This window comes from Myxine glutinosa, chromosome 3, assembly GCF_964187855.1.
Source record: "Myxine glutinosa chromosome 3, kmMyxGlut1.1, whole genome shotgun sequence".
NCBI lineage: Eukaryota > Metazoa > Chordata > Myxini > Myxiniformes > Myxinidae > Myxine > Myxine glutinosa.
Window position 1 is genome coordinate 133,973,505 of NC_136263.1, and position 19,992 is coordinate 133,993,496.

The following is a 19,992-nucleotide window of genomic DNA, read 5'->3' on the forward strand; positions in this document are numbered from 1 at the left end:
TATCAGTCACTAACTAAACTTAACGTTACCTAATGTCATCTTCGCTAGATCCCTACCAATATCCTAACCCACCCGGGCTAGTTTTCACTGCCATTCACCCCATAAACTATAGCGCATTTGCCCCCACATGGGAAGGGTGGCAGGGATGCCACCCTTACCCACCGGGCCCATCGCTCACTACCAATTTTGCACATCAAATTTCAACAAATCAAAAATTTGCCAATCACTGCCCATCATCTGCCAATCATTACTGCCAATCCCTTGCCAATCATCAAATTTTGTTTTTTTCTAATTTTGGGGCCAAAACACTGTCCTCGTCATTACAGTCTACTTACTAATGCCTCTCGGTGCGCCAATTCACTTCTAAAGCTCGGCTTCGTACAGCCATGCCATGAATGCGGGTTGTTCTGTGCCAGCGGCTGGATGCGTCTGGCATTCGGTGCAGGGACGGGGGCTTACCCGGCCCGAGACCCCACGCACCACCTTGGCGTGGAGCCATCCAATGTCCCGACCTCGACCTGCCGGCACGTCTCAACAAAAAGGGGTCGCCATGACGACCCTTCCTATCCAGCTGCCCGCTCCACCTAGTGGAGCCTGGACGCGGCCGTTCCACGTGAGGCCCGGCACGCACCGAGGGCCCGATTCGGCTATAAGTCGTTCTAACCGCTGCTCCGTTTAACGTCGATGCTTCACCTGCATGCTTACACCCCGCAGCCCGTTCCTTGCTCACACATCCAGCCGTTCCCATGCTCCTCGTACCTTTCCTTACACACCCAGGTACACTCATTCCACTCACAGCCTTGGTCACACACCTGACCACCGAACACTTTGGCACACATTCGTTGGTCGCACACCTCACCAACACACCTCTTCGCGCCCCCTCCTCTGTCACCTCCTCTGTGACAATCACAGGTGTGCTCTCACTCGCACACCCAACCACGTGCCTCACTACCAATTCCAGCGTGCATTCCCACTCACACTCTACCATTCCAGGTGTGCATCCTTCCATTCCAGGTGTACATCCTCGCTCACCTGTCACAACCAACTCACGCTCCTTGTCACTCTCACTACTCTCACCTCCATTCTTGACAGCGCACTCACCCTTACTCTTGACAGCGCACTCTTTCCTCATGCACCCGTCCGTTACACACCTCTCTCGCGCACACTCTCCCGTCACACCCTCTGTAACACTCACCACAGGCGTGCATTCTTCCTTGCCTTTGACAGCGCACTCTTTCCCCATGCACCTGTCCGTCACACACCTTTCTCGCGCACACTCTTGCGCACACTCTCCCGTCACACCCTCTGTAACACTTACCACACCGCGCTTCCATGTGCTCCCTCGCACACACGCTACGACCGACTCACTCTCGCCAGCACCCTCACTCCTTGGCACGCACTTTTTCCTCACACACCCCAGAGTCGGACTTTCTCGCACACCTCCTTTTTCGCACACCAGACCTGTCGCACACTTCACCAACGGCCTCTCACGAACACCCGGGTCCATCTCGACCCCCAAGCTCATTAAATCACCTGGCGCATCATACGCACGACCATATTGGTCACCACTTACACCGGGTCCTCTTCCTCTTCGCTTCTCCTCCATCACCTGCGAATCCCTCATCCGGTTAATGAGCACATCATCACGATCCAAACACAGACTTTGGACCAATTCTTTTACTTCCTCCTTTATCTCTTTCTTATCCTCTCTCCGTCGCTTCTTAATTTCGCTCACCCCTTCTTCCACTTCTTCTAATTTCTGCTTCACCTCTTTTATTCCCCGGTACGTCTCCTCAAGCTCGTCCTCCAAGGCTACCTTGACCGTTTCCATGTGCGTCCTCACCTGCCGGTCCTTCGTCTCCATTACCTCTGTCACCTCGTCCAACCTCGTTGTCAGTCCCTCACGTACCATCTGACATTGCCTCTTCGTCGCTATCAAGTCGTCTTTTAGTTCTTTCTGTGTCGCTTTTAACCCTCCTAATACCGCAGTGTTCCTTTGAACCTGCTCCGTTAGTCCTTTTTGTCCCTCCGTCAGCTGTTCCACCTCCTGCGTCAGATCCTCTATGCCCCCTTGAAATTTTACAGTCCCCTTTCTCACCTCCTTCTCCATGTGCTCCTTACAGTGCCTCACCTCCTCGCGCACTCCTCCGACCTCCTCACTCACACCTCTTCTGATCTCTTCTCCCATCACTTGCATCTCCTGCCCAGATGCCACCCTCATCTGCTCCATTTCCTCCCTGTGAGCATCCAGTTTAGTTTCTACCCCCATTCTGACCCCCTCTATCTGCTGCCCCATTTGTTTAACTTCCCTTTCCGCTTGGTCCCTCATGTCCCTCAATTTGCCTTCCATCCTGTTTTCTAACCCCTCTAACCCATTTTTCACTCCTTCCATTTGATTCTCTTGAGCGGCCATTCTGTTTTCTACCCCCATTAACCCCTCCTGTATTTCCCCTAATCTATTGTCTAATTTCCCAAATTTCTTGTCTAATCCCTTAAAATTATTGTCTAACCCCTCACCGGTACCCCTCGCTTCGTCCCTCATTACCCCCATTTGGCCCTCCAATCGCTCACCCTGAGCATCCATCCGCTTCCCCATTACCCCCATTTGGTTTCCCATTACCCCCAATTGCTCACTCTGAGCCCTCATTTCCTCCCTCATTTTCTCGCTATTCTGGGCCATAAGGGCCTTCATTTGTATGAAAAAAAGGTCCAAATCTACCAGCGGCGCTACCACGGTCGCGGGCGTGGGCGCCGTGGCCATGTGCGAGGCGCCATTTTGCGCGCCCGTAACCTCGTGCGCGACGACGCTATTTTGCGAACCTGCCACCCTCACTGCTTCGCTCTCCTCATGTCCCTCATTTTGGTCCTGGATCGACCCTGCCTCACTCTCCTCTACCGGAACCCAGCCGTCTTGATTTGCCATAGCGCGACTTTCAAAATTCGGGTTTTTATTTTCGTAAAACAAAATCAAATTTCGCCGTTATAATTTCGAGCGCGTGAAACGCGCTCCGGGACCGATCCCACTTCCCGACACCAATTGTTACTCTAATAGTACAATTGGTGTTCCAAAATTTGGGCTAAATGAATTTAGTCCCAGGTCCGAATCCAACTCCTGACAACCAATTGTTACGGACACGACTTTGATGTTATGGTGGGCCGAGCGGAATGGCCGCCGTGTTCGTACAAGTTACCCGATTACACTCGAACGTTGGCCGAATCGCGCTACGCTAGATCAATGAAGGAAAGGACACAACGGCTGGGTTAAATGACACGACACCAGGGGTACAGTTCTCAAGAACTCCGGAGGAGGTTATAATATGGGTTTGCAGAATGTTTAGATTACACGGACAAGAGGTACAGCACAGAAAGGTGGGCACTTAGACACGGTCTTATCTTATTCCCGACAGACCACAGACAAACGGGACAAGGCTGACTCACACAGGGATTGATGGCAGGGGAGGGCAGGCAGTCGATGGCTCAAGGTGCACCTTGGCTCAGGGGCAGAATCGACCCGGTCCGGTCCAAAGAGGCGGGAGGTATCCAGCGCTTGGAGGTGGCGACTTCTCTCTCCAAGCTGGGGGCGCATCTGACGTCACCTCCGGTAAGTGGCTGCGTATATCCAGCGGGGAGTGACACGCCCTCGGCTGGTTAGCTCCGCCCCAGATGGAATCGGTCCGCCGCTTCTTATTGGGTGCGGGGGGGTTACCGGGCTCCGCCCTTGACGAGGAGCTGACAGTCAGCCCCTGTGTGGTAACCCCGTCGGAGCACATGGTCAATGGCGGCTAACCAAGCCGGAGTGAGGACGCGCACTCCCCGCGCCGCTGTTGTTGTTGTTGGTGTTATTGTTTCATGAGATGATGGGAGGATGTGGAGATGAGATTGTGGGGAGGTATTGGGAAGTCCTTACTACTGGTGCCATACAATCACATTCTGGTGCAACGAAGAGTCAGAATTAATGGAAACGAGTCCTTAACTGACATAGACTAAGAATAACTAGCAAGATGTCCTATAGTTGTCTATGTGAGATGCGGTGAACCTGGGCACGACATTTAATGGGGGGAAAGGGGAAGGTCGGTTCTACAGAGTGTTGTTTACAGACAATGGGACTAGGGAATGGGGGATTGGGGATAGTTGGGGAGTATTGGGGAAATAGGGGAATATTTACAAGCGGATATGGATGGAGGCCAAATCCCATATCCGCAACAGTATATTGTCTGATCAAGATCGACTTGATTATGATGACCAGTGAGGTACCCGTGCTAATATTTATTTTTCATGAAATGTGTTCACCTCGTCGGTATTTTTCCTTCCTTAAACTTTTTCCTTTTCAAAAGCAAGTTGTTAAATGTCTTTGATGATTGGGAGGTCCATGTTGAGTCTTTGTCCACATTGTCAATCCAACATCAAACAAACATTATTCTCTTTGTTTTGATTAAATTTTCTTAAGAAGTGCAAAGCACAGCTCCATGAGGACAGCTCCAAAGCACAGCTACGCACGGGTGGGAGGCCAGAAGCAAACAGACAATGCAGAAACTGCGAATGCTAAAGCATGAAACCAAAAAATTCCACATTCCTGTAGCACCTTCAGTCGCATGTCAGACATGGACAGCAAGTTCGTGAAGGACTTCCATGAAAAACGTACCCGTTGGCAAACAAACGGATACATTTGTTCCATACCCAGTCAATGGCGAATCTGAATATGGCGATCCGCAAATTCACGTTTGGAAAGTAGAAACAGTCACGGCATTTCGTCATTCACTTGAACTCGATATCTCTTTTTTTCATTCCAAACAGCATAACTCCAATCACAAATGAAATAACATTAATATTAAAAATAAACTTTTAACAACATTCGTGACATAAACAAATATTTAAATCCTGATGTGAAGTTCCGTAGGTTGGGTGAATACAATTACGAATTCAAAATCGTAATTGTATTCACTCAATTCCAATCATCAATTGATACTTTAACAAAACGATTAACGTTTAATGATTTAACATTACGATTGAATGACGGTTGTATTTGGATATTATCAAACCCGCACATTGCCGTCATCTGTCCACTTCCGCATTCGTGGCGGGTTCATAATTGTCATTAAAATCTAAACAGTATTTGTAGAATTTCAATAAAAGCCACATCACTGTTCATATCGGTAAATATTATTCCATGGTGTTTGGAAAATTGGAAAACTTGGAAAAACAATATAGCCTATTTTACTCCCAGGGGTCCCAGGAATACCCACCCAAAATATCGTTGCGATCGGTTGAGCCGTTTTTGCAGTACCTTCGAACGGACAGACGGACATTTGGTGAATTATAGTAAGATGATGTATATGTATGTGTATATTGTTACAGTGGCCGCAGAGCAGAATTCCGCTCCTGAACACCGAATGTGTTACGGCCCGGGGTTCGGGCTTACTACGAGGTGGTTAACCTCCGTTCACTCCCGAACTTACCGGACCTGCGGCTGCCACGCACGAATAACGTCGTGCTTAGCAGGTTGCGAATCAGCAACTACAAATGCCAATTGGACCATCGTGTGATAGCTTACCTGTACCATGTGACGGTCTCAATCGGAGAACGCACCGTACGTACCCTCTGGCGGTTTCCTTTATTCCTAGATGGAAATTTAGATGGCTGAGCGAAAGCCGTTGGTAACCGCCAGAGGGATGCTAATGCGGTTACAGTCGATGTTAACCTGGATACGAACAATGGCGGATCAATGAAGGAAAAGACATTCACGGACGGTGAGAAAGGAAAATGTTTTAACGATTAGATTTATTTACAAATATTTACAATGTAAATATTTCAATAGCAAAGAAAAAGGGACGAGAAGCAGAAACTTAGCTTATTCTACGCCTCATGACGATTACTACAAATAAACATCACATGGGCCCAGCACACTTTCACAGCGGAGGGAAGGGGAATTAACAAACAAACGGAGGGAACCTGATAGCACAAAGGCTACGATGCTCCAAATGCCTCTCCTCGCAACATCCCCGTCCCGTTGCCGCCACTGACAAACACGAGAAGGTAACGACGATCCCAACACGGACAGGCAAAGTGAAGTCAATCGTCAGCACGGCAGAGTGACCCAGGCCAAGAGAGGGGCACACGTGCTAGGAAAACAATCCAGGCCCCAGGAGTGGAGCACACGTGCTCAGTGAACCCAGCAGAGTGAGACAGGCCCAGAGTGAAGCAATCTTGCAGGCACATGGTGAGTGCACAAGAGACAGGCCCATAGTGTAATAATGCAGGTGTGGAGACCAGCCAAGAGCAAAAATGTCCACGTACTCAGTGGGGCGAGAGAGAGAACGTGCAGAGAGCAAAGTGTCCACATGCTGAGTGAGCAAATGAACCGTGACCGCTTGTGATTCCAGCCACGAACCAAGAGAGTCAAAAACGTGTTTTAAATCCCTTTGTTCACCCTCCAAAAGGGAGGGGGGAATCTTGGAGGTCTCCTGGCTCCCGATTGGTGGAGCCCATTACTCCACAACCCAAGTTCTCCCACAGTAACTTTCACCCTGATTGATGGGTTTCTGAACCTGGACACCATGTTGTGCCTTGGAGCCTGGTGCATTGCCTGATAACTTATCCCTTATAAGTGGAGGACCTATCTTTCCTTTCCCCAACTCATAAAGACATACTAACCTGAAATAATGGGAAGGGACTAAGATAATGGTCTGCTATGAAATAACTATTCTAAGGGACCTGTATGGTGGTTGCCATTACTTTTTAGTGTTTTCCCAAAACCGCAACAATATATACTATTATGACGAGGTTAGGGTGATTGGGGTTATACATTGAACAAAAAGGTGTAGCTAACCAACAAACCATACTGAGCACTACTCTATCAATTTTAATTCAAACAGGAAAAAGCAGATTTAGCCTCAGGTGACGATTCATTTGTGATCCACAACATTCTCAGGTCTATATTCCAGCTACGGCATGTAGCAGCCATTTTATATGCATTTTGCAACTCTTGTCTGTCCACGTGCCAAAGCACGGAATGTTTCGGAGTGTCGGGATAAAGCGACACCATCATCATCGGGGGTCTACTTTTTCATGGTTCAACCCGCATTTCTAGGGAGTGCATCCATATTGCTGATGCAGTGCGCCCAGTACGTTAAGGCAGGAATATCCAAGTTGGCTGCGGTGCCGGCAATAGCCGACCACTTCTCTGTGAAAATACACCTTGGGATCTTTAACATCCACCAACTAATACTACCAGACGGGTCCACGGCCTCATATCCATCTATTGGATGGTGCACTTTGTGAGATAATGCCTACATATGAAGTACCAAATTGACAGTTTATAGTGGGCCGAGAATAAAATCCAGACTCGACCACTCAGAGGTTTGTGCACTACTCCTTGCTTCATTCTGGCAGGACGTCGTCTTTATGTAGAGACAGAGTAAGCTAGGTTTGTCAGGCCTTACAGACTCATTGTTCACATCCGCTCATCTATTCCTTGTTTATCCCACCTGTGGAACCACTCACTGTCAAGTTCGTCACTCTCTTCATTTTTATTCTTCACTCCAGGGCTTCAGGACAGCCGTTCCCCCATTCACAACCATGATCTTTCCTACCCCCATTAACCCTCGCTAAGCCCATCTCTCTTTGAGGTAACAGCCTTTCTTTGTACTGCTATGATTGAGAGTTTGCAGTTGTATCCATCTTGTGTCCTCCCCTTGCTCTCATCTTTTCCACGTCGCTAGTCCCTCCAAGTCTCCCTCTATTTTGTCCCTCAACTTTGCAGTTATTTTTGTTCTATTATGAACGAAAATAACTGAAGGTAGGGGGTGGGGGAACTGATCCATTCTGTCTTGTAGCTCTTCCACGAGCCTCACCAGTGAACAAAAAATAAAAGCCTTTGGGATTTGGAAGCATTAAATGACGTATTTCAAGTGATTTAACAAGTGCGTATTTTCTCCAAATTATCAGATGAGGATGCGACTGTGGCCTGCCACTCTGTTTTTGGTGTGAGGTACTTTTTAACATTGAGTCTTCTGCAATGTCATATACAGGATTTACTAAAGAGACCGAGAGGTTATTTATGAAAACCATGAACATGATGGGCCCATGATACTGCCGTGAGGGACACCAGCCTCTAAGGAAATGCCAGGAGATAGAATGCCTTTCAGGGCTATGCATTGCTTACACTTTAAGATATTGCACCTCATCCTGCCTTTCGACGCATAAGGCCGCAATAAAATCTCGTGATTGCTTCCTCTCCACCGTCAACTCTTCCATTTATTAGTCCCCTACCCAGAAGGAACTATAGGTTTGCTCTCCGTCTATCCGTCCCATCTGTGGTTTTCTACACTTTTTCCATACCCTTCATATTGAAGTGAAACTTGGTACATGACTTTATTATAAGTTACAGAACAAGTTTAGTTTTAGGGCATTTCGCCAATTTCCCACAAAGTGTGCCCTTTTTGGACTTAGAAAATATGACACATAGTCGGACCCCGCCATTCGTGGGAGATACATTCCTGGAAAATGCTGCGAATGTCGGAACTGCAAATGTGAGGGCATTGTTTCAATGGTAAAAGGCAGGATAAGTTCCCTGCACTTCCTGATTCGTGGAAAATCCCGCGAATGTCGAGGAAAATCCACGAATGTCGGGGCATTGATTCAATGGGGAAAATGGGGATAGCTAATTACACTAATAGATGTGGTGGAGATTTTTTTGTCCCCCGTCGCACCGCGGAGCCAAAGGGGGACTATGGTTCTCCCCTCCGTCCGTCCGTCCGTGCGTACGTGCGTGTGTGCGTGCGTGCGTAAGCAAAGGACCGCATTCGAATTTGGTGTGTGGGTGCAACCCACGTCAAAATCCAAGATGGCCACCACCATGTATGTCTGATGCCATGTATGTCTGAACCTTGTGAGCGGAATATCTTGAAAAATAAGCGAAGTACCAACTTCTAATGTGGTGTGTGGGTGTATCTGGGCATAAGGAAGAACCCTATTGAAAATTGGGTCGCCACGTCAAAATCCAAGATGGCCGCCGCCATGTATGTCTGAACCTTGTGAGCGAAATATCTTGGAAAATAAACGAACTACTAACTTCTAATCTGGTGTGTGGGTGTATCTACGCATAAGGAAGAACGCTATTGAAAATTGGGTCGCCACGTCAAAATCCAAGATGGCCGCCTCCATGTATGTCTGAACCTTGTGAGCGAAATATCATGTCATAGCATGTTTTCTGCGTCTTCCACTTTGTCAACTCACATCATTTCCCCGACGGGGGACCTAGGCGTAACGCTTGTTCATTCTGTATCGTAACTCGCAGGGATGACTTGTTATGTATCTGGTGGGATATCCCGCGAAGCTATTTTCACAGTATGAATAGTGGGATATCCCACGAAGCTGTTTACAGTGTGAGTGGTGGGATGTCCCGCAAAGCTATGTTTGCAGTGTGAATAGTGGGATATCTCACGAAGCTATGTTTTTTTTTAAACCTTTAAAATTTTCCTCAAACATCTCTGCTGAAATCCAAGTTTGGCCTCTATCTTTGTGGTTGTCCACTCTGTGCAATATAAAAGAACTGATTTTATGTTGAAATTTAATTTCTCACTTTAGTTGCCAACAATGGTTTTCCTTGTCCATACTTTGAGACCAATTAATGCTTTGCTTTATTTACTACCCACAACCGAAGGTGGTCAAAGGTTATTTTTTCACCCCTGTCTGTTTGTCTGCCTGTTTGTCTGTGAATATCTTAAAAAGTTGTGGACGGATTTGGACGAAATTTGGTGAACAGGTCGAGTGTGTGACAATGATGAAATGATTAGATTTTGGTGAAGATCCGGGTATGGCTATTGGAATTTTAAAAGTGATTCTTAACCATTCAGAGATAGGGCTAAACACGATACATAGCGCGATAACCCAAAAAGTTGTGGACGGATTCAGACGAAACTTGGTGGACAGGTTGGGTTATTGACAAGGAAGAATTATTCAATTTTGGTGAAGATCCAGATCCAGATCTGGATATGAGAATTTTTTTAATTTTCAGAAGTGATTCTTCAACATTGAGGATGGGGCTAAAAACTATATATGGCCTGATTTCTCAAAAAGTTGTGGATGGATTCGGACGAAACGGTGAATGAGTTGGTTAGGTAACAAGAACAAGCCGATTAGATGTTGGTTGAGGTCCGGATCCAGATACGGCCTATCGGTGGGATACAAAACGTAAACTGTTCAGCCTTGTGGAGATATGCACTCTACCGAGTGTCATTCTAGTTCCATAATATCAGGTCTGGGTATCTGGTTCATGAAAGACTTGGGCCAGGTTTCCCCCAGCCAACCCAATGAGAATGTGGGGCTAATTGTGGCCTTTAACTAAGAAGAAGAATACTCCTAAATATGCGAGTGTTTCTACAACTAAAATCTTATTTTCATTCAAAAGCGGATCATCTTGAGGTTCAGTTTTTAATCTCATCAGTTTAGTTTTGGCAACATGAATTTCCAAGCCTACTTTTCTTATTTTTCTCCCTAAACCTTTTGTTTTATATTGAATCTTTCCAAACGTGTTTGAGATGAGCACTAAATCGTTGGCATCGTCCAAATTCTCTAGAATTGTATTGGCCATCCATTCGATACCTGTTTCCTTCCCATTGGCCGTTCTATTACTATCAGAACTAGAGAGTTCACAGAACACGATACCCCGTGCAGTGTTTAAGTATCTAGTATAATGTACTTCAATTTTAATACTGTACAACAATGATTTTAATGATCGTTTTAAAACACCGCCCTATAGAGTATACAACATGTCCAAGTACAGTATTGCAAAACTGGAGGATCTTGGAAGTATTTAGGAGGCGATTTGTTTGACTGGCAGGCAGGCAAAGTAAAAATATTATGTCACTCCTCTCTGCGCATGTGCGGTCAGGATGAATTCAGAGCCAAAGTACGGTTAAACGGCAAACTTGTCTTCCTATTCATGTTCCGATTTGTGTTCAAAATATAACATTCAATTTAAATAAGTTATTTCTCGATCACAGAGTTTTTGTTATTTTTAACCATTTTCCACCTCCCTCCTCCTCCTCTTTGCAGTGATTCCATCTTCCCATCCCAGCGTCTACCTCCCCATGGATTTCCTCTCGACCATCCCTTCAATAAAGATGGTTATCGCTATGTGCTCGCTGAGCCAGACCCTCATGCTCCTGATCCAGAGAGAGTGGAACTCGACTCTTGGGCTGGGAAACCTATTCCTGGTGAACTATATCGAGCTTGTTTGCACACAAAGGTGCTTTTTGCTCTTCACGACAGAGGTCAGTAAACAAAGGTTTCCTCCCAACTGCATAAGTCTCTGTTTTAACAACTTGTAGACGATGATTCGCTTAAAACCTATATAACAATATGCTTGGCCGTCTCTGTCTGTCTGTCCCTCTGTCACATATCATGAGATAACGAAATCTCACGACATTGTGGATTGGACGTTGTTTCATCTTTGTGTGTGTGTGTGTGTGTGTGTGTGTGTGTGTGTGTGTGTGTGTGTGTGTGTGTGTGTGTGTGTGTGTGTGTGTGTGTGTGTGTGTGTGTGTGTGTGTGTGTGTGTTTTTTGTTTGTTACTATTATTATTTCTTATTTTGTGTATATGAGTGAGTGGGTTAGGGTGTGTGTTTTTTGCATGAATTAATTTTTGCATGAGTGTGTGTTTTTGTATGTTGAGTGGTGTATGTTGTAGGGGTAGGTGGTTGGTTGTGTGTGTGTGTGTGTGTGTGTGTGTGTGTGTATGTATGGGTGTGTATGTGTGTGTATGAATGATTTGGTGTGTTTTGTTGGTGAGTGGTGAAGGATATAAAGGTGGGTGTTTGAGTGTTCCACCGTGTTTGTTTGGTGCTGTGGATTCTGGATGCGGAGGTGTTGTTGTTGTTGTAGTCTGCGTTCGCACTGGCTGGGGGTGGGGGGTATGTACGCATCCAGGTGTAGTTGCTGCATGTGGATGTGCATGTGTCCCTGCTGGCCCACCTTAGCTGACCGTATCGAGGTTGAAGGGCCGAAACGGGATGATGCTGAGGACCTCGAATGAGGACCCGGTCAGTGCGGCCAAAACAATAGTCGCCTTTTCTTTAAATTCTCAATTTACCTGCAACTCCCACCTCCAACTCCCTCTCCTCCATTTTTATCCACCTTTACCCCTTCCTTGCATATTTAACACGCAGCTTGCCCCCAATTCCATCAGTAGTTTGCATTGCACATGGTGAGCAATGATGACACTTTCCATTAAAACCTTGTCCTCCTCAAAGCAATTTATTTCTTCCATCCAATTGGTGGGAAAGATCTTTCACCTCAACAATCACAACTTGATACCAGCAGAAAACAAGTTCAATGATAATGATGAGTTTTCAGCAACAGAGATGGAGTTCATTTTTCATGACTTTTGGGATTTCACAAAAACATTTTAATTTGAACGCGTCTTTCTCAGCAAAGGCGTTATTGTTTACAAAAGTTTTAAAATTCCATGATATGCTTTGCCACCTTAATCGATGGATGTTTAAATATCGATGGATGCCAGTCATTAAATTAATTTATATATGCAGTTTATTTTTTGTTGAACCTTTGTATCATGATGGCAATATCCTATTTTATTTGTTTCCCAGCTCCTCAACTCAAAATTTCAGATGACAGACTGACTGTGACTGGTGAAAAGGGGTATTCTATGGTCCGTGCCTCTCATTATGTGCATAAAGGAGTCTGGTTCTATGAGATTTCCATCGATTCAATGCCTCCAGACTCTGCTGCAAGAATGGGATGGAGCCAGAGCCTTGGTGAGTTTGACTCACTGCATACCAGGCCTTGACCCTCTTTTTAAAATTATTTTTAATTGATGCTGCATGTGTGAGAAGTGTTATGATTTATGGGAGCGAGCCATGGGTAATGAACGTAGAGCAGCAACGAAGGCTGGAAAGGGTGGAAATGCGAATGGTTCGGTGGATGTGCGGAGTATCGTTGAGAGAGAGGAAGACAAATGATGAATTGCGAAAGATGATGGGAATAGAGCCTGTGATGGATGCTGTGAAGAGAAACAGGTTGAGATGGTTTGGTCACGTGTTGAGGAAGGATGAAAGTGACTGGTGGAGAAGAGTGATGGAAATGAATGTAGAAGGAAGTAGAGGACGGGGAAGACCGAGAAAGACTTGGCTAAAGATGGTGGAAGAAGAAATGCGGGCAAGGTGGTTAACAAGGGGAGATGCAGAAAATAGGGCAAGATGGAGAAGATTGTCATGGGGACCCGCAAGACTAACCCCCGTTCTAGCAGGGAAAATGGCCTTAAAATGCCTGTTGTTGTTGTTGTTGTTGTTGTTGTAGGTTTTGTTGTTGTTGAGGCATACTCCTAAAGCTACTTTTGTTGATGATATCTTCTGTATGTAATGGGTAGCTCTGTATAAGTTTCATGCTTTCACATGTATTCATCTCTTTCATTGTCGTATCTTCTGCCCTTCAACCCCCTTTGCTTTAAGATCAACAAAGTTATGAGTATCAACAGAACTTTCTTCTTTTCTTCTCAAGGTAATCTCCAGGCACCCCTGGGATTTGACAAGTTCAGCTACTCCTGGCGTTCAAGAAAAGGAACAAAGTTTCACCAATCACGTGGTTTGCATTATGCTAAACAAGGCTACGGGGAAGGAGACACAGTGGGCTGCATGATCTCTTTCGCGCATAATAACCATGCTAACCCCTCACTCCCAGACACCTACAAAGATAAGGTGAGATTTTTTTTTTTTTTTTTTTTTGTATACAAGATCGAGGCTCGTGAAAGAGCGAACATTAATCACACAGAAAGACAAACAGACAAATAAAACAAATAACATCGGGAGCGTTAGAGAGAGGGGGAAGGACACAAATACAACATTTGAGAGCAGGGACCGAGAGACATGGAGACATCAAGAGAACTGTGGGAGGGAGAGGGTTTTGGGGGGGAGGCATGGGAAGGGGGGGGGTGGGGGTGGGAGAGGTATAAAACATATGGACACTGCCAGGACTTCCAGGAAAGAAGTTGGAATTTCAAACAAGGTGGATCTGTGGTGAATTAGTGGGGGTAGAAAAGATCAAGGTTTTGGATGGGGGAAGATAAGAGATGGTGGTGAACAGCTGTTTTAAAGACCTGGAGGGAGGAGTGTGATTGAAGTGAGTGTGGGAGTTTGTTCCAGAGGCGGGAGAAAAGAGGAATGAAAGAGTGAAGGTGAGCAGAGAGCCGAGATTTCGGCAGTTTAACCATCAGAGGGTGGCTGGCAGATCTTGTGCGACCTGTAGGAATATTTGGGGGACAGAGCACAGAGAGAGCTGGGGGAGCAAGGCCGGAGAGGAGTCGGTAGAAGACAGAAAGACCACCGACCTGCCTGCGGTGAGTGAGTGAAAGGCCCTCAGAGATAGCTTCATCGTGGGAGATTCCAATGATTCTGAAAGCTTTGGATTCAACAGCGTGAAGCCGAGCCAGGTGTGAGGCAGGAGCACCAGCCCATAGGGGAGAACAGTATTCCATTGAGCTGTGGATGAAAGCCTTGTATGTGGTGAGGAGCTCAGGTGTGCCTAGGAAGGACTTCGCACGACGGAGGATTTAGCTCACGGAGGAGATAAAAGGTTTAGCTCACCCCTTACAGTAAGGAATTTTAGACTGATGTAGAAGTTTAAGAATTAAAATCATATATATATATATATATATATATATATATATATATATATATATATATATATATATATATATATATATATATATATATATATATATATATATATATATATATATATATATGAGTTCAAAACACACCTGGTCATCACAAGTGTGCCGCACTGACCGGGTCCTCAGTCGAGGTCCTCAGCATCATCCCGTTTCGGCCCTTCAACCTCGATACGGTCAGCTAAGGTGGGACAGCAGGGGCACGTACACATCCACATGCAGCAACTGCATCTGGATGCGTACATACCCCCATCCCCAGCCAGTGCGAACAACAACAACAACAACAACGACAACAACAACACCACCACCTCCACATCCAGAATCCACAGCACCAAACAAACATGGTGGAACACTCAAACACCCACCTTTATACCCTTCACCACTCACCAACAAAACACACCAGATCATTCATACACACACATACACACCCATACATACAAAACACCAACCAAACAACCACCTACACTTACATCATACACCACTCAACACACAAAAACACACACTCATGCAAAAATTAATTCATGCAAAAACACACACCCTCACCCACTCACTCATATACAAAAAATAAGAAGTAATAATGTTAATAAAAAAAAATAAAAAAATAAAAAAAACACAACCAACCCACACCGTTCGACGTGCCTCCATAAACTTCCTCCATATCCAAAATGAGCCTTTCAAGGCAACCTGGGCCACCTTGTCACACATCCTCCTTTCTGTCCCACACACTCCCAGCCTAGCAAGAAATGCAGAAAAGGAATTGCCAATATATATATATATATATATATATATATATATATTGTCGCGATCCCGGCTGTGAAATGGTTCCCAGCACGGAATACGGACGTTAATGTCCGGGCTTCAAGTAGTCCACGGAGTGGACAGAGAGAACTCAATAAACACAATTGTGTTTTAATCGGCCTTCTAGGGGTAAGGCACGATGCTTTATTGGCTCGATCACAAAAACCATAAATGGTAACAGAATGGAATACACTGCACAAAGCCTGCAGGAACTGTCGGCCCAGAAGCTCCAAACAGGACGCAGGCAAGATCACTCGCGGTTCCAATCGACGATCTCCGGGACTCGGAGGGTAACAGAATGGAATACACCGCACAAAGCCTGCAGGAACTGTCGGCCCCAGAAGCTCCAAACAGGACGCAGGCAAGATCACTCGCGGTTCCAATCGACGATCTCCGGGACTCGGAGGGTAACAGAGTGGAATACACCGCACAAGGCCTGCAGGAACGGTCGGCCAGCAGCTCCAACACGACGCAGGCAATATCTGACTCACGGTTCCAATCCACGAGATCCGGGAATCACTCGTTCTCTTCCGGAGTTACTCACTCGTAAAATACAGAACGGTAAACGATCAGCCCAACGTGGCTGTCGTGAAGATTAAGGGAAATCCCTTTATCTATTTCCCACTCGGAGCCTTCGAGAGTCGCGTCCGTTGCATAAGATGGCGACCGCGCTCTCTGGACTCTCCACCAATCACGTGCCGAATCGCCTCCCGATCGCGTGAGGCTCCAAGGAGGCCACGTCACGCGGTGGGCGGGGCACCAAATCTGGGTGAGAACAGGTGGTTTCACCGGTGGTTTCTCACAGTCCTCCCCCCCTAAGTAAAAACCCCGTCGAATAGACGGCGTTTTTAAAACCAGTATTTGTAGTAGGTGCAAATCACATGGCAAGATGATGGCGGTAATCGCTAACAGGCAATTAACGCAATTAACAGGTTAACAATGAACCAGTTTGGGTTTTTTTTTTTCCACACACAAATTTTAACACCATACACCACATTAATATCTACCCTACAAGAGTTACACTTCACACAAAGCACAATAGAGAGGCAAGGGGGCCAAACTCAAGTTGGGGGAAGCGTTGACAGGAAGGAAACGGGCCGAGACCTAGAGCGGCGGGTACTCCTCCGGTGTCGAGAACAACAGTCATATGCGTAATGACCCCTTTCACCGCACTGGTAACATCGATCGTTCGGGTCGAAAGGCCTGCGGACCAAAGGGCGTCTGAAACGAGGCCGCCGCGACATGCCATTCGACATCTCGACGCACACACGCGATCCGCAAATTAACCTTCCATCAAGGGCTCTGACCGAATCTTCAGCATCTCGTGGCTCTTCAAACTCAACAACTGCAAATCCAGGTGGGTTTCGAGCAACCCATACGTTGCGGAGTGGTCCGTAATGTTCGAAGACCCTCCCTAGCTCGGCCTTCGCTGCTCCATTGCCCAGGTTTCCCACATATACCTTAGCATTAGCGTTCCTGCTGAATCGCGACATGGCGGGAGCGGTCCCTGAGGAGCACGGCACCTGAGGGTGGCTTGACGGGAGGCTCGGGTGGACTTCAGCTGACGCAACGTCACCGTCGGGAACTGGAGTCGAGGCGCTAGGCTCCTCGGGCCAGAGTGAAGATATGTCTGACTCCGCCACTCTCTCCGCCTGTTTACTCTGGGATCTAGTGACCCCCCCACAGGTCAGAGTCAATGACTCCTCCCTGGCCATGGCATCATTGCCAATCAGCAAGGAGACCCCGGGTATCGGGTAGTAGGGTACCACCACACAGGTCACTGGACCCTTAAAAATGTCACTCCGGACCTCGAGGAGGGCAAGGGGATACCGGCCAAGAACCCGGTCAATGCCCCGAAGGAGGGTATACTCGCCGGTATAACGCATCTGAGAGGCCGGAACTACCCCCGCCCGGAGAACACACCGTGTCGCCCCAGTATCCCGAAGGTATTGGGCCTCAAACTTCAGCATCGAATCAGGGCCACCCACTAAGGCTGTCCCTGAATAATCCTGGTACAGTGGATGAATGGAATTAGCCTCGGTGGCAGTGACCTCGGTCACCGATGCCACCGTCGTGTGCGAGGGCCCGGCGGATGAGCTCCACTGATCTCCCTCCGACTTAACAGGAGGGTTGCCTCGGTAGGCCGGACTAGCGGGATTAGAGAAGCAGCGGTTTTCACCGTGCCCCACGCGTTTGCAGAAATCGCACCAGGGCCCTGCCCTGGTCTGCGGCTCGCGACCGCCACCAGTGGAGGGCATCGGAGAACCCCTCCCCTCGATCCAGCCGCCGGGCAGACGGGGGGCGGTCTTGATCGCAGACTCCTCCGTCTTACGACGCGACTGCGTGACTTGCAGCATTTTGCACGCCAAAACATGTTTATCAATAAGGTTGACGCAGTCTGCCAAGGAAACAGTGTCTTTGTCGACAAGAAACAATGCTAAGTCAGGCGGAAGCTGTTGATCGATACGGTAACGCACCAGGAGTTCCGCAACCGCTTGAGGTAACTCAACCTTGCTCCCCTTGAACCATCTCTGCAGCTGTTCCAACAAGGCCCGCGAATGTTCCTCATAGGTTTGACTGGACTCACGAGTCCAGCTGAAAAAATTTCTCCTATAAATACATGCGGACACCGCATAGGCGTTCAAAATCTCGGCCTTCAATGCCCTGTATTTGTTTGCGTCCTCGGTTGCCATCCTCGCATATACCTCCCTCGCCTTCTCAGATAGATGGCTCACAAGATGGCCGACCCACAAGCTCTCATCAATGCCACCGGCAGCCAACAACTTCTCCGCCATCTCCAGATACGCTTCTGGCTTCGTGTCTCCCGTCCAGTCCGGCAAACGAACATGAACAGTTTCCGGGACTCTTGCAGCAGACCCCTCTGCCCGCGGTCGTTCAGTCAACATTCGCAACTCATGCTCTCTGACGTGTTCAGCTTCTGCTGCTGCCTCTGCTGCTGCCGCACGCTCTCTCTCTCTCTCACGCTCTCTCTCTGCTGCCGCATGCTCTCTCTCTGCTGCCGCAGCACGCTCTCTCTCTCTCTCACGCTCTCTCTCTGCTGCCGCATGCTCTCTCTCTGCTGCCGCAGCACGCTCTGCCTCTGCTGCTGCCGCACGCTCTCTCTCTCTCTCACGCTCTCTCTCTGCTGCCGCATGCTCTCTCTCTGCTGCCGCAGCACGCTCTGCCTCTGCTGCTGCCGCACGCTCTCTCTCTCTCTCACGCTCTCTCTCTGCTGCCGCACGCTCTGCCTCTGCCCTGTCATTCTCCCTGTTATACATGTCAAGTTGTTGAACCGGAGTCAGCCCGGTCCAGAAGGGCGAACGCATGCATTTAGTCATGATGGAATCGCTTCCTAACATATCGGGTTTAGTGACTGGGTCAAGGCTGATTGCGTCGCTCGCATCGCCACCCACGCGACTGTCAACATGATCAGGTTGAACTCTCACTTCTCTGGTCGACATAGCTTGGCTACGAGTTATCATAAGACAAGGCACAAAACACAACGCTCAAACACAACGCTCTGTTGGGGAAATACGACACGAACTACACAATATCACCACCGCACATCAAATTGCCAATGAGAAAAATACCACGTACAAATACTCACGTTTTTTTTTTTTTTTTTTGTCGGTTGTTTGGAGGGATCCGAGGCTCACTTATTCTGCAGTGAAGCACCACCCAAGACAGCGTCCTACGGCGAGAAGGTTCCTCCAAGACGGCGTCCACTGGTGAGAAGATGCAGAGAAGATGCAGATGCCGAATTCCCGTCTCAATTCGAATGTCTCTCACTTGAAAGATCCCGGACGGGCCCCCATTTGTCGCGATCCCGGCTGTGAAATGGTTCCCAGCACGGAATACGGACGTTAATGTCCGGGCTTCAAGTAGTCCACGGAGTGGACAGAGAGAACTCAATAAACACAATTGTGTTTTAATCGGCCTTCTAGGGGTAAGGCACGATGCTTTATTGGCTCGATCACAAAAACCATAAATGGTAACAGAATGGAATACACTGCACAAAGCCTGCAGGAACTGTCGGCCCCAGAAGCTCCAAACAGGACGCAGGCAAGATCACTCGCGGTTCCAATCGACGATCTCCGGGACTCGGAGGGTAACAGAATGGAATACACCGCACAAAGCCTGCAGGAACTGTCGGCCCCAGAAGCTCCAAACAGGACGCAGGCAAGATCACTCGCGGTTCCAATCGACGATCTCCGGGACTCGGAGGGTAACAGAGTGGAATACACCGCACAAGGCCTGCAGGAACGGTCGGCCAGCAGCTCCAACACGACGCAGGCAATATCTGACTCACGGTTCCAATCCACGAGATCCGGGAATCACTCGTTCTCTTCCGGAGTTACTCACTCGTAAAATACAGAACGGTAAACGATCAGCCCAACGCGGCTGTCGTGAAGATTAAGGGAAATCCCTTTATCTATTTCCCACTCGGAGCCTTCGAGAGTCGCGTCCGTTGCATAAGATGGCGACCGCGCTCTCTGGACTCTCCACCAATC

The 19,992-nt window shown here is 47.7% G+C and overlaps 1 protein-coding gene across 1 annotated transcript in view; it reads left to right on the forward strand.

The window, feature by feature from the left end:
- Nucleotides 1-19,992, forward strand: part of ASH2L (ASH2 like, histone lysine methyltransferase complex subunit) — a 67,398-nt gene that overhangs the window by 41,903 nt on the left and 5,503 nt on the right. The window contains exons 10-12 of the mRNA XM_068110072.2: nucleotides 11,056-11,273; nucleotides 12,606-12,773; nucleotides 13,516-13,712. Of these exons, the coding sequence (XP_067966173.2) occupies nucleotides 11,056-11,273; nucleotides 12,606-12,773; nucleotides 13,516-13,712 (583 nt within the window). The remainder of the gene's footprint in view (nucleotides 1-11,055; nucleotides 11,274-12,605; nucleotides 12,774-13,515; nucleotides 13,713-19,992) is intronic.